The sequence below is a fragment of the Tursiops truncatus genome, chromosome 6 (assembly GCF_011762595.2).
Source record: "Tursiops truncatus isolate mTurTru1 chromosome 6, mTurTru1.mat.Y, whole genome shotgun sequence".
Taxonomy (NCBI): Eukaryota; Metazoa; Chordata; class Mammalia; order Artiodactyla; family Delphinidae; genus Tursiops; species Tursiops truncatus.
This window is the reverse complement of record NC_047039.1, coordinates 7326571-7341867: the sequence shown is the minus strand read 5'-3', so window position 1 is coordinate 7341867 and position 15297 is coordinate 7326571. Positions and strand designations below refer to the sequence as shown.

The 15297-nt window shown below is 38.9% G+C and overlaps 2 protein-coding genes across 7 annotated transcripts in view; one reads left to right on the top strand and one right to left on the bottom strand.

Annotated features, from left to right (window-relative positions):
- The window catches only part of HPGD (15-hydroxyprostaglandin dehydrogenase), a 28599-nt gene that overhangs the window by 12162 nt on the left and 1140 nt on the right, over positions 1-15297 (top strand). The window contains exons 5-6 of one of the 3 annotated variants that reach the window (XM_004315310.4): positions 11614-11690; positions 14294-14457. In XM_004315310.4, coding sequence (XP_004315358.2) covers positions 11614-11690; positions 14294-14457 — 241 coding nt within the window. Of the gene's footprint in view, positions 1-8901; positions 9631-9657; positions 10745-11613; positions 11691-14293; positions 14458-15297 lie in introns of those variants that run through there. The other 2 variants (XM_019932379.3, XM_019932380.3) reach the window with 2 other exon arrangements.
- Positions 10970-15297, bottom strand: part of CEP44 (centrosomal protein 44) — a 142362-nt gene continuing 138034 nt past the window's right edge. Inside the window, exon 13 of one of the 4 annotated variants that reach the window (XM_033857557.2) lies at positions 10970-11207. In XM_033857557.2, the coding sequence (XP_033713448.1) occupies positions 11061-11207 (147 nt within the window). In that variant the 3' untranslated portion in view covers positions 10970-11060. The remainder of the gene's footprint in view (positions 11208-15297) is intronic. The other 3 variants (XM_073805756.1, XM_073805762.1, XR_002175838.3) reach the window with 3 other exon arrangements.

Below are 15297 nucleotides of genomic sequence, written 5' to 3'. Positions count from 1 at the left end.
AAACATGTAAAAGCACCTTTGATAAGACTAAAAAGGACTAAAACAAAGTTAAGGTATCTCTAGTCCTGTGTGATTTTAGTAAGCATGCCTAATTTTTCAATATGGCATATATAGTTAGTTGGGATATACTGCAGGGGAAGCCAGACTTGATCTCTACTTTCTCAGCCTCTCTGGCCCAGCCTGAGAATGAAATTGACATAAGATGGATCAACAAGGGCAAAGCGTACAGGTTTTCACACGTCCATGAGAGTCCCCACAGGAAAATGAAGACCCAAAGAAATGGCAAGGCCTCGCTGTTTATAAACTAGGTTGAACAAAGCAAGGCAACTGTGGGAAAGTAACTAAAATATATGGGGAGACTAAAGAAAGATAAAGTTATTTTAACAACGTCTGTACAGATGTCTCTTGGCCTTGACTCCTATCTCCAGCGATAAGGTTTCTTTTCTCCTGGTACCGGGACAGCATCTTTTACATGGGATTCTGTGTCCTGCTTTCAGGAAGAAAAGGGAGATTAAAGTGCTCCTTTGCATCTGCTGTTTTACAAGTGCCTTTAGCTCAAATTCACCCTTATGCCCATGTGACATACTTTGGGGTGGCACATTCCACCTCCCTTCAGTGCTAAACTGCAATAATAAATAGACCCAAAGGTGTAATGGTTTAAACATAGCGTAAGCTTATTCCTCACTCATATATCAGCCCAGGGCAAGGGAACCTCTTCTGTACGCAGTCTTTTGGGAAACCAGGCTGGCAGAAGCTCTTCAGTGTGGAGCTTCCAGGGTTACGCTGGCACTGGGGGACTCCTTTCTCTCCTACAGAAAGAGCAAGAGAACCCTGAGGAGGTGTGGCTCCTCTTCTAAATCCCAGCCCTGCAATGGCAAACCTCACTCTGTTCACATTCCTATAGGCTTTGACCTCATGGCTCACCTGACGACAGGGAGTCTGGGAAATGTAGTCTAGCTGTGTGTCTAAGGGTGGATGTCAGAGGAGAGCTGATCATCCTTGCCACAAAGGGCAATCCAAAATGTGTTTTATTCGGGGCAGTGTGATTTACAATCAGCTGATGTCATCTTACTCAGTATTAGCTATAAACCTTTGGCAGGAACTTTTGGAGCAGAAAGCCTTTACTTTGAAAATTCTAGGAAAAAATCATTAATGGGTCTTGAATAGTTAAAGTGAAATCATGAAATTTTAGAACACTGACCAATATTGACAGCAAGTCTAAACTATTCGTGTCCAAAAAACAGTGAGACTTTCTTCAGTCATTGGGTTGGTTTCAGTTATTGTGGTAACTGCAGAATCGGTGTTCCCCCACCCCCATCCTGTCCTCCACCTCCCGGCTGCAGTAGCACTGGGGGAGTCAGGTGACCACACTAGTGTCTGAGGCTCAGCGTTTTTCTCATTCCTCCAGGAATCATTGTCAGATGGTCTTTAAACCACTGTGAACTTAGCACGAGTGGAAACTTAGACATCTCCCTCTTCAGAAGTTCTCAAAAATAAACCCGCATCTCATTTTCTGAGTTGCTTCAAGACAAAAATGCCATCCCTAGAGTTATTATAGCCCTGGTTCTATAAATTGTTCAGGGTAATCTGGTTATTTTTCCTAACATGTCATCTACTTATAAATTATAACATTTCAAGTCCAAGAGTACATTAAAAGATGAAAGCATGGGCAATACTTAAAAGAGATATTCAGCCCCAGAGAGGGCTGAAGTTTGGATTCTCAGAGGCTGGAACCCAAAAGGCAAATTGTCACGGCTAAATCTACACTATTTTGAAATGAAATCGTAAGAAAAATATATAAATGATTGGAGACTTAAGAAGAAATATTTAATAGTTTAATATAAATGTACAAAAGAACCTAGGGTGGTGATTAAGACATAATTCCATGAATTCTCTCTTAAAGTTAAGGGGGCTAGTGACACTGGAGAACCATGAACATCAGAGACTCTTGACCTTGTATCATTGGAGGCACTGGTTTCAATCTCAGGAAAGAGAGAAGGCCTCGGGGTTGAATCAATATAGGACTCTCTGGGAGAGCCTCTGTACCGGAAGAGGCTTACTTGCCCCAAAGAGCATGAATAGAGAAATGCAGGGTAGTACTGCCTTTTATCCAATAAAAATATTTAAATATATAGTAACAATTAACTTTCACTGAGCGCTCACCGTTTGCATGATACTCTTTTAAACACTGCGTATGTGTTCTCTCATTTAATACTCTCAACAGCACAGTGAAGTAGATTCTATAATCTTCATCTTGCAGATAAGGGAACCTAGCCTGGGGAGTGTAGGTTTCTTGCACAAGCTTACATGCAGGGAAGTGGGGGAGCTGCAGTTCTCATGCTAGCAGCCTGATACGTGATCCCCTACTCTTAACCACTTGATTTTCTCTCTCTTCTATCTATGAGTCTGTCAGTCTCTCTCTCTTTCTGTGTCTATCTTAGCCTAATTATAAAGAAAGGAAACTGAATTCCTGTAAATTGATTAAGCCAATGCGATGTGCTAGTATCTTCAGGCCTCCTGGGCGCTACTTGAATCTCAGGACTGTTTATTAAACCTTCAGCGAAAGCTTAAGCTATTGCCCCATTTGACACACACAGAGTAAAGCCCTGGAACCATTTGGGGAGCTTACCAACATCACAAGTCAAAACATGCCATAGAGAAGAGTAATTTAGGGATTACAATTAGATGTCCACTTGGCTTTCTTGGCTAAGAGCTTGCTTTGTCACAGTACCCATCCTGGGTGTGAATTTTCCTCTTAACCTATCTCAGAGCCAGTACTGGGAACCCTGTGTAGATCCTTCTCTAATCGTGCAAATAAAACAATGAATGGATATAAATTCAATGAGGAGACCACTTTGGCTTTGAATTACCTTTCTGACACTCTTACAGTCTAGTGAATAGCAGAACAGTCTAAAGTGGAGTAGTACTGACACATATACACTACCAAATGCAAAATGCATGGCTAGTGGGAAGCAGCCGCATAGCACAGGGAGATCAGCTCAGTGCTTTGTGACCACCTAGAGGGGTGGGATAGGGAGGGTGGGAGGGAGACGCAGGAGGGAGGGGATATGGGGATATATGTATACTTATAGCTGATTCACTTTGTTATACAGCAGAAACTAACACAACATTGTAAAGCAATTATACTCCAATAAAGTTACTTTTTAAAAAAACAAAGAAACAAACAAACAAAAAAAGCAAAGTGGTTCTCCCTCTGATATTCCTCCCAACAGGCAGGGTAACTCTGTTGATCATGGTTCAATAGTTCGTCTCTGTCCATTATACTTGATTGGGTACCTTCATAATGCCCGTCCTCCATACTTGTGGCATCTACACCATTTCCTTGTTGCCTCTGGCCAATCCAGACAGCCCCTGCTACCCCTCCTCTGACCCTGGGCTTTGTCACTGAGGTGTCCTCATCTCAGAAAGAGTATTAAAATGTATTGTCTTGAATTTTATCCACTCACCAAGAGCTTCTGTTCTTCCCATAATGAGATCAGTTTGATAAAAATACAGGATTTTGTAATAGTAGCAGAAGATAAATATAGACGTCTCACATCCTCATACTTTCCTCAGAAATAATATCAACAATTTTGTTCCCTTGAAGTTGGAGCATGTCGGCAGAGGTCAGATGACCAAAAACGTCCTTGAGGGGTTACTGGAGTCAAAGTAATTCTTTTTTTTTTTTTTTTTTGACTCCTCAGCTTATATGAAGTATAATTGACAAATTTGTAGGAAGAGAGTTCTAATGCTTGCTTCCTCTGTGGTTTCCAAATATTCCTTCCTTACAGACTTTCCCTCTTTTCCCCCTACTGCTCACTCTGTTGAAGGAATGGTGGGTAATATTCAACCCAACCAGAGTCCATCCCATGATCTCTTGCACAGATCCAGTGGAATTATTTAGTGTCATAGTAAAACCTCAAGTTGACACACTGGTTTCGGCAGAGAAGTTAATGAGTAACGACCGCTGACGCAGACCGAGTATCAGATGCAATTAATAAGTTTAACAAACAGAGGAGTAGTTACAGGGGAGAGTGATTCCTCGGTGTATTGAGGGAAGGGTGTGCTTGTCCCTGGAAGCCCTGGAAGTTGTTCCAACCTCTGTTAACCACATAGATTCTTCTGTACAAGTTTTTGTCTATAAATACAATATATAAACCTGCACTCATTTTACCACATCCATCCTTAACTGTCAAACAAGAAAAAGTTGAACAAGAGAGAAGAGTGAAGTCTGGTTTAAAGCAGATAGACAGCTCTGCTCCCATGAGGCATCCCATAGGAGTCGAGTATGCTGCTTCTATACATAGTGGGAAAGGAAGAGTAGTCATCACAGGAAGAGTCTGCCCACCAACCCTGCTCCCACCTGCTCAGCTACTGAGGTCTTGGTGTTTGCTCAAAAATAAGTCACTCAGTAGCATTTGGTGAGTGACACCACGAAGGTCGTATCTGCTCTGAACTGAAAACATTAGAGTCCCAAGAAAATACCTGAAAATCTTAGAACTTGTTTAGCATGTCTTAAACCCAGCCCAGTGACATACTCACTTGAGCTCTAAGTTGTATCGACAACTATGTAATTACTTTGTGTTACAGTAGAAGAGCTCAAGTTACCACTTTAAGTAACACATTCAAGTTAACCAAACGTGTTAAACATGGACAGAAGGGAAGTGGGGCTATGAAAGTAACTGGCAAAGTTTCTACCCCAAGAGCTATACGTGTTTCGTCAACATGGCAGCACCAGTTAGCGTGGCACAGGTGTAACAGAAGCACGATGAGAGGAGGTACAAGGCTTTAGAGCTCACATGGCCTGAAGAGCAGCTGGACTGGAATGTCACAGCAGACCAGAAATTTCAGGTAATCACGTGGTACAACCCTCTGCAACTATTTTTGCTTTAAAGAAGAGGGAGTAACATATTTAGCAAGTGCCAAGTTCCAGGCACTGTGATGAACTATTGGCTCTGTGATATCACATTGAACTTTTACAAATCCCTACAATAGAAGTCTGTTTAATTCTCTCCAATTTATAGTGGAACCACTCATCTCAAACAAGCTGCGTAACATGGGAAAGGTGGTGACGATTAGCAGTCGTAATAAAAGCAATTGTATGTTGCTCTATTTTAGTGTATATCGTACAATGGCTGAGTCTGCATTATTTGGATCTTAACTGGTCAGATGTCAACGGCTATGAGTACGTGGGCCACCTCCCTCGCTTAGTACCAGCGAAAGTCTTCGTGGTGTCCGTTTTGCTGTCCTATGGCTTAAAATTATTAAGAAGACACATACTAAAAGGAATCAGTAGGAAAGGCTAAATATTTATAAATTGGCCTTTTGAGGAATGGATAAAAGATGTAGGGGTTCCTAGCCATAAAGACTATTAAGAAAATGAATAGTCTTCTAGAATTCAACATGAGAGACATTACCTACGGGCTCTGTTTAGAGGCAGATTCTTCTGACTCAGTACGTCTGGGGTGGATCCCGCAATTTTGATGCTGATCCTTGACCCACACTTTGAGGAACCAGCCTCTAGTTTGCACAGGGACATTCTCTGAGTGGCTGAGAAAGCTCACCTTGGTTTCCTCTGATCGCAGCCTAGGGGATAACTGAACTTTTAGGAAGGGGGATTGTGATGGGACCTTAGGGACAACTTTCTGAGAATTAACAATCCCTGGAAAGTGCTGCTGGGGTTACCTTTCTGGAAGGTAGAAAGATGTAGTCGTTCTGTGGAAGTTTACCCCACTTTTTATGTCAGGTCATACTTTAAGACATAATTTGTTAACGGCAAGCATGTGACTGGGGAGAAAAAGCAGCATCAGATAAGGTGTTCTGTTGTGTGGAAAAGCATCTAATAAGGAAGTCCACCAGTTACTTCGGTCCACTTTCTGCACAAACATAGATAAACGGATTCTCACCAGTTCTCTTTTTTTCCTTATTAGAGAAGTGCTGGTTAACCACAGAAAGATGGGTAGACCGTTTCTTTTTTGATTTTAAAGACAATGTGAGGAATTTCGACCCCTGCTTTTTAGCACAGCTGCTGAACTCAAGTTTTTATCATGCAAAGATCAGTATCCTTAGATTCTCAATTTCCTTTCCTAAGTTGAATTTCTTTAGCACTTCTGTATAGTCTATCTTACCTAGTTTCTATCCATTTAAAAGAAAATATGTTTAAGGATTCAGTACAACTGCCGTCTGAGCAGATTTCAGTTTTTTGCACAAAAACTTTTTGAGCGATTTACCTCCTGTGAAATGTAGATATTAAAGTTATCTTTTGTAAATACAGGTAGAAAGAATATTGAAGATAGAGGAACTAATGTGGAAAGGGAAATGATATTTTACTTTTCCAAATGCCTTCTTTATTTGTTCTATAATTACATGTGTCATTTTCAAGTATTTAAAATTTTTTTCATAATTATCCCATCAGTCAGTGCCATTTGGTGTTATTATCCTGAGTGGCTGTAGAAAATATTTCTCTGTTTCGTGGGTAGAATTTCTCCCTCTGTTGATATTATTTTTCTTAATCTACAGTTAGGACGGACATAAACCTGCAACTAAATTACACGTGTTGTATTTTGGAGAGAGAGCCATTTCACAATTCTTTAAGTAAACTTGCAGAGTGCTGGGCCCAGAATAAATAAGTATTGAAAATCTATTCTTAACTTTTTAAATATAAGGCATCCATTTTTAAGCACAATTAAGGATTCCCCACATCAAACAAAATGACATTTTTTTAGAGACTGTTCTCTCATGGTCTCAGTCCTTTGTTGTGTTATTCTTAAATCCTTTAACATGAAGACAAAATAATTTTGCTGTGCATATGGGAATTAATTTGCAAGATTTTAAAAAATCCAAATTAATTCCAGCAACTGGGCCTGCAGTCACTATCCTGGCAGAACTCCCTGTGAAGTCAGATGGGGTGATCTGGATGGTCAGATATCAAAGCTCTACCCTAGCCCTGCGCCAGGGGCTCTCAATAGAGCAGATTTAAAATACTACGTCAATATCCTTTGTATTTAAAGTAACTAAATACATAGTTCTTAAATGGATGCACTTCTGTAATACTTTTGAATTAGGATTAGCGAGAGTCCACGGTTTGCCAAGGTTCAGAAACCAAACCCAGTTAGGATGCTGTACCAGATTTGTGGCATTTTAGTGCAAAAGACACATTTTCATAAAAAGGTACAATGTGGATAAACAGGTAAATAAAACAATAAATAAGACGATATGTTTCATCTTTAGGAAAAATGATTACATTTATATAAAGATAATGGCAAATAGTAATGCTTTTTATGTGTCAGGCACAGTTTTAAGTATTTTATGTAAATTAGCTCATTCAGGACTCAGAATAGCTACTATTACTACTCTATTTCACAGAGGAAAAACACCATGGTAGGCAGCAGTAACCCCTCCAAAAGTAACAGAGCTCATTGTGGTGGATTCAAGATTTGAGATCAGCCAGTCTGGCACCCAAAATCCAAAGTACTGTGCTACAATCTGTCTCGACCAATTCAATTAAAAGGACATTTTTAAATGGTTAAGTAGTATAAGAAATAACATTCTGGCCAAATGGTGATCCTCCCCTTGGTTTTATACATTTCAACTAACTATTTAAAACATGTTTTCATTATATTTGGCACTTATTTGGTACCAAAGACATATTTCTAAAATGAATTCACTCCTATAAAACCTTTTGAATTAGCACACACTGTATTTTAAGGGAAGAAAACTAAATTTCCCATCTCAAGACAGAGTAAAAGATCTTGGCTGGACATCTGGAATTCAAATTTGAAAATTATGTGTGTGTGTGTGTGTGTGTGTGTGTGTGTGTGAGAGAGAGAGAGAGAGAGAGAGAGAGAGAGAGAGAGAGAGAGAGAGAGGGAATGAGAATGAAGGAGGCATGGAGAGAATGAATTTCATCCATAGGAGTGGATAAGGTCACCTAAGGAAAGAGTGCACATAGAAAAGCAGAGAGGACCAGGACCGGCTCTTGGGCCCCCAGCCTCTTTGTGGGTCTGGTCGAGGAGTAGGAGATGCTAGTTAGGGTGAGGTGGCAGGACACCAGCGTAAGGAAGGAGGTGTTTTAAGGAGAGCATCATGAACTGTGCTGGTTGCTACTGAGCAAAGTATCAAGCAAGATGAAGACCTAGCCTTAGCAGACGCCCGTCACTGGCAACCACCACAAGATCTGTTGCACTGGACTGGTCAGAGGAAAGCCTGGTTAGGGGGAGCTGTGGAGCAGTGGAGAGGTAGCTGGAGAAGGAAGTGAAACCAAGAAGGCTACTATTTTTAGATGAGTGATTTTGAAATGTTAATATCTCAAAGAAAAGCCATTCTCTTTTGATTCTGCACATGATAAAAGTAACCACTCTAGGCTTCTTAAAATAGTCCCATCTTTAATTTCTGCAACATGATGCTTAGCTTGTTTTCTTCCTACCTCCACTGGTTCATCCTTCTCAGTCTCTTGCCCCGTCATCCTCCTCTACCATGGAGGGCTGCCATGTATAGTTGTGCAGGTTGTAAACTGCAGGAACTCTGTGGGGCACAATCTCCACAAACTACCACGTGAGTGGTGTCCCCAGAGTCATATCAGACACATCCTGAACAATTCTCTGAGCTGACCCTTATTACTAGCCTCAGAACAGGTTTTTATTTGAAGCACATGGAAACATTATATGTTGGTGCTGCAGGTCTAAGGTTGGTAACAGAGGTATGGCTAAACAATACGATACTGAAGTTGACCACAACAGCAGTAATGTTATACTTGGAAGGGAGAAATGGATCGTGAGACCCAATAGAAAATGTTGGATTTCTGAAAAATTTCCACCCCAACTAAAATCATTGTCAAAAAGAAAAACCTTAAAAAAAGCCTTAAAAAAAAAACAAAAAAAACCCTTTTCTCTCTCCCTTTAGCCTCCCTTTTCAAAGCAGCAAACTGAGGGAGAGAGAGCAAACTTCTACAATGAAAGTCAGTTGGCAAGTTGGGGACAAAATCCCACACATCTTTACCTGTCTGAAACATAAGGAGCCACAGTTAAAATCTGCATGTACTGGGGAGATAAAGAAAAACTCTCTACTTAACTAAATTAACTACAACTTGCCTAAATAAAATAATTGAAAAACAGAATTCTCTTTTTTTATAAGACCCCAAACTGAATATATCTATCAAAAGAGCAATGCATATGCAATTGATAGGTATATCCTTACAGTGTAATACCATTCAGAAAAAAAAAAAAAGGAAGAAAGAGAAAAAAAAAAAGGAAGAAAGAGAAATGAGCCATTGATACACATTACAACATGGATGAATCCCACAAGAATTATCCCGAGTGAAAGAAGTCAGACAGAAAAGTTTACACTGTATGATTACATTTATATAAACTTCTAGAAGAGGCAAACTAATCTATAGTGACACAAAACAGATCAGTGGTTGCTTAGGGGGAGGGGAAACGCAGAAGGACAGGATGATGGGGCACAAGGAAACTTTTAGGGGATGGCTGTGTTCATATCTTGATTGTGGTCGTGGTTTTGTGGGTGTAGACCTATGTCAAAACGTATCAAACCACACACTTTAAATATATGCAGTTTATTGTATGCCAGTTATACCAAAAAGCTGGAAAAATATCTTAAAAGGATGCTTGATTTCTGAATGTCTGAAATGGATTTATGCAGCCTTTGATCTAATGCCAGAGAGTGAAAGCAATGCAAGAGGAAACATTCTGCAGGACTGCAGTGAAAAATGTCATTGGAATGCCACGAGAGTCATAAAGCTAAGTGCCACTCTAAAAATGCAAACAAATTCTGATTGCATCTGCAATTCTTCCTTTAAAGGAAAGTATGTGTTTTGCAGCTGGCTTCTTAGACAGAACCAACACAACAGTATTTGCTCTCTTTTGCTGCTGTGACACTTTGAACCAGTTTGGGTTCAGAAGTTCAGTGCCTCCACATGCATAACAGAAATTCATTCCCATTCATCTTTGACATCCTTGTGTTTTTTGTGGCTGTAAACAGCTCATCTCTGACTCAGGTTCACTCTGCATTTCGTGCTGTCCGTGAATGCCACCTACAACCACTACCTTGGTCTCATAAACATTGAAGGAGCGGGTAGAACAGTGACTAACTTACAAGAACAAGAAGCAGCAACGCCTGGCTGCACCTGTTTATTGTCTTTATCTCGATCTGCTAATACACCTGTTCACCCTGTGGAGGCATCATGAATTCTTGTTGACTGACACTGACAAACTTAATTAACTTACACACGCTACTGAACAGAAAAAACAAAACAAAACAAAACAAAAAGAGAACCACGTTACAGTACTTTGAGATCATTGGGAGGACGCACTCTGTGTGATCTACCATCCCCAGGGATTTAAACTGCTCTTGAGCAAACGTACTTCATAAATTGAGACCTGGCAGGCACCCAGGGAGTGGTTAAGGTCCGCCATTATTACTGCACTTTGGTACAACACGCTCACCATCGGTGGGTTCTGGGACTAGTTAGCTGAGTGGAGATGACCACGTCTCAGCAGAATCATTTAGTAGTATCATGACATTTGACATTAATAACATTAAAGTAATCAGGGATCGCTCTTCCTTGGAGAAATCACAAATTTTAAAAATGGTAGAATGTGTTAACTCAAGAAATTAGTTAAAAGCCAAGATGTACAAATGGCTCTAGTTAAAAGTTTCACTGTAGATTGAGACAGAGAATTGACCATTATGAGAAATAAGCTTGATAGTGATAATAACTACAGAAAAATCAGTTTTTCTTGTTTTGTTTCTTCTGGTAGGGGGGAGTGGGTAACGTCGGGCTGGGAGATAGGGGGGAAAAGATGCCATACCTGCTGCAGTACCACTTTTTCTCCACACCATGGATTTAATCATAATTTTGAGCAGTTACTATTGTGTGTAAATGGAAAATTAAGCCAATTCTAAAGCTGCTTGAATTCTGTTGCTGAGTACATAATTATTAAAGGAAATAAAATAGGATCAAACATTTTTATTTCTGACTTTCTTTTCCTAAGTCATGGGATGAGAAGATCTAGGCATCTGCTACAGATCAGAATCAAAAGAAGTTAATTAACTTTTAATTTTCTTAAACACTTAGCGGCATTGTTCAGTGCAATTCGTGACAGGGAAATGCTTACCAACTTATAACGAAGACAAATAATACTCTCCAGATCCCGCTTAAGCAGTTTAAAGTCCTTCAGCCATTTGGAAGCCTTAAAAAATAAAGAATATACACTTCTTAAAAATCCAGACATAAAAACTGAAAATTAGATAGTAACTTACTGGATTTCAAGATGATTCTTTCGGTGTTTTAGATAACACTGACTTCTCTTGTCTTCATCAGGGAAGCAGAAAAACTTATGTATCACTCTTGGCTACATCCCTAGGCGGTAGCTTACTGACCATAAATTTTGGACAGTATAGTAGAGGTTATAGGAGGAATAAACTATGCCTGGACTAGTGAGTTTTACAAAACTGTCCAGTGATTACCTTAGTGTATTTTCTAGATTAATCTTAAAATGGAACAGGCACAAATTATTCATTTTCATAGCAAGTATTGGGGTTTGTTTGCTCATTTTTTTAATAAAAGTGTTTTTGTTTTTTATTTGTTTGTCTCAGGGCTGATGCCTGTTGCACAACAGCCTGTTTATTGTGCTTCCAAACATGGCATAATTGGATTCACACGCTCGGCAGCGGTGAGGATACAACGACCGCAGTGTCTCTTTTTCTCTTTTCTGCACATATGTGACGCATGAGTTCTATGAAGTAGAGGGGAACAGGGTCAGAATTCAATACATCTGGATTAAAGATAGAAGAATAAGTTCTACTTCAATATTTATTATTAAAAAATAGTTTTCAGATCATGTAAAGGACTAAATATAGAATAGATAATTTTATTTTACTTTAACATGAAATTAGCCATCTTATTTATTTATTTATTGGCCTCACCACACGGCATGTGGGATCCTAGTTCCCGACCAGGGATCAAACCTGTGCCCCCTGCACTGGAAGCACAGAGTCTTAACCACTGGACTGCCAGGGAAGTCCCTAGAATAGATAATTTTAAAATGAAGTAGATTCTAAACATAGGTTACTGAAAAATATCCTTAAGGGTAAAAAATGGGAAGATATTCCTTATTTTTTTGAAATTGACTCCAAATTTAAAAATCATTAACTTAAGACTTCCTTAAACAGATACAGTATGCTCCAGGTGTTACTTGTCCCTGAAGATATGGTAAAAATGAGTGAGAGCATGGAGAATGGAAGGAGGGGTGCGGCCAGAGTTTACCTGATAGGGTTGTCAAGGATGCTGTCTCCATGGAGACCTAGGGTGAAAGTGTACAGAGCTTAGGAAACTATTTTAGAACTTACTGACCACATGCATTGATAGCATGAAGTACCTTTTTATAATAACTGAAAAAAAAAAAGGGCAAGCTTGAATGGAGCCTGATGAGCAAGGGGAAAGGAGCATGTGATTGACTGGAGATGTAAGCAGAAGCCAGACGAAAGGCGGCTTATGAGTCAGGGTCATGAGCTTGGATTTTATTCTAAATACAGCCGTCAATGGGTTTTTTTCTGCACAAGAGTGACAAGATTATATTTCCATTTGAAGAAGACCATTCTATCTGCTCTTTAGAGAATGTATGGGAATTCCCTGGCAGTCTGGTGGTTAGGACTCTCACTGTCAAGGGCCTGGGTTCAATCTCTGGTCGGGGAACTAAGATCCTGCAAGCTGCGTGGCAAGGCCAAAAAAAACAAAATAAGACATAAAAAGAGAGATTCAGAAAGAATGTATGAGAGAGGACAAGTGCAGAAAAGGAAAGAGCAGTTGGGAGACCTCTACAGTGGTTAGTCTAGGTGAGATGGAGAGAGGGGCCAGATGAACAGGAAATCATTGATAACAAGAAACGCTAGGGATAGAGAAAGCAGATGGTGAACGGTAAATGTTCAGTCAAAAAGGAAGATTGGCAGCTCTCACACTCTTAATTAAAATTGCTTGGAAATTTTAATTTAATTTGCAAAGACTTAATCTTTAATTCAACTTTTAATGAACACATAACACTGCTACAAAGCAAAGTAAATCAAAGCGAAGACCAGAACTGTTGCATTTACAGTTATAAGACTGGACACCTGTACAGCTGATGCTCATTATTTGTTAGTTATGTTCTATAAATTCACTTGCAAACACTGAATTAGAGGGTACTAAACTGTTGCTCATAGGGGAAATTCAGGGTTAAGTTCCTTTGAACCTCTGGCTACAACATTTTGAATAACCAATCAACACATAGCCTAGTTTTATGTATATTTCTGTTTAAAGACACCTTATTTAATATGCATTGTGTTTAATATGTATTGTATTAGCATGGCAAACAGCATTTATACCTCATGCCTGAAGGAAGCTCCTCTAACACGTGTATTTTATCCATAGGCACATTGCAGCCTTCTTGCACTTAGAAATACTAGACAGCACTTCAGCACTATGCCTTGAAGACATTTCAGATAGCAAAATCATCAACACAAGCACAAAGATGAGAAAAACATGGGCAAGTACCGCGAAAAGGACACTTGTTCATGGTGTAAGAGCTGAAACAAGGAAGCAGAGCATCGTTTTATTTGACCTTGGTCCACATCAGGCAACTCAAATTTCTTATTACTCTGTGCTTGTCCACAGAAAACCTTGAAAGCACCACAAGTATTGATTAGGGGGGTTATGAATGAATGTTAGCAAGAAAGCAAATGGAATCCACAAATAATTGACTTACATTTTGTTTTATAAATAGTTCAAATAAAAGCCAAAGAAGGTTAGTCTAAAAATAATTAAAATTGTCTTCCAGATAGTGCAAATTACTGAGTGTCTTTAGAATCAATCAAAGTCCTAAAATTTTCCACTAACAGTATTTTTTAAGTAAGTATTCTCTTTAAAATACAACCCCAATTTCAAAGAAAACTTGGGATATCAATTCTAAGCCTCAGCTTCTTACCTTCAGCTGCCTGCAGTGTTCAGTACATAAGAGCACTTTAGATAATCAAGTATTTTCAGGAGTCGCCCAGTAATATTGATATTTTAAAAAAAGTAATTAGGTGAGACTTGCAAGAATTAGTTCAGCACTTTAGTTATGTATTCTTTTACTTTCTGCCACCAGTCAGCCTTACCATTGTCATCATTATATAGCTAGAAGGACAGCTGTCTAGTACTTTTCACATCAGCATCTTTTAACTAGCTTTAATTATCAGTTTATCCTATGTTATACATTTACAAAACTCCTGAAATCTGCAACCTTCTACTTCCAATTGGCAGATGGCTGCTAATCTCATGAACAGTGGTGTGAGACTGAATGCCATTTGCCCAGGCTTTGTTAATACACCCATCCTCAAATCCATTGAAAATGAAGAAAACATGGGACAATATATAGAATACACGGATCATATCAAGGATATGATGAAATACTATGGAATTTTGGAGTAAGTAAAACTATACCTATCTTCCTTTATACAATGGAGCAAAGTGCTATCTAGACATAAGCAATCGAAAGGAAAAAAAATTAGCTTTTAAATTTGAGAAACTCATGCAAGCTTCAAAGTTTTGGTTTGACAAAATCTCTGAAAAAAAATACTTTTTCTGGGTTTCCGAATAGAATATGTTGACACATCATGAATTTTGCTGTTAGGTATAAAGAATGCATCATTAATACCTTCAACCATAATCAGATACTTTTTTTTAAAGGTGATGTTTAGTTGTCTTTGGAAGCAATGATACCTTATCTGCCTAAATTCCAAGCAATATTCATATATACCCTTTGTGAAATTAAATATGCCCCCCTAACTTCAACCACTTTCCTAGAAACAACTGGTCAACACACGTTTGGGGAACCATGTCTGAGTTAGAGCAGTTGGCGTCTCACAGGACGGAGTCATCTGGATCTAATCCTGACTTCACCACACTCACCATGAACTTATCCATCAACCTCTACTTACCTTGATTTTCTTGCATGTAAAATGGGGATAATACTAAAACAAACTTAGGGGACTTTGGAAAGTCCACAAATAAGTTGATATATGTAAGGTACTTAAAACAGTAGCAGATAAATAATAGACGCTCAATAAATGTTAGTTACAATTCTTCAAATTTCTACTCTAATAAACATTTCTATCTGATAAGTCTAAATTCTACTGATAGGTTAAAGATGGAAAAATAATCATTTACTCAATGTAAATAATAAATATAAATTTATGAATCCTTCCTATAAAATAACAGAAGGGTGGGTGTGGAAATCTACCACTAAATTTATAATTTAGTCATCT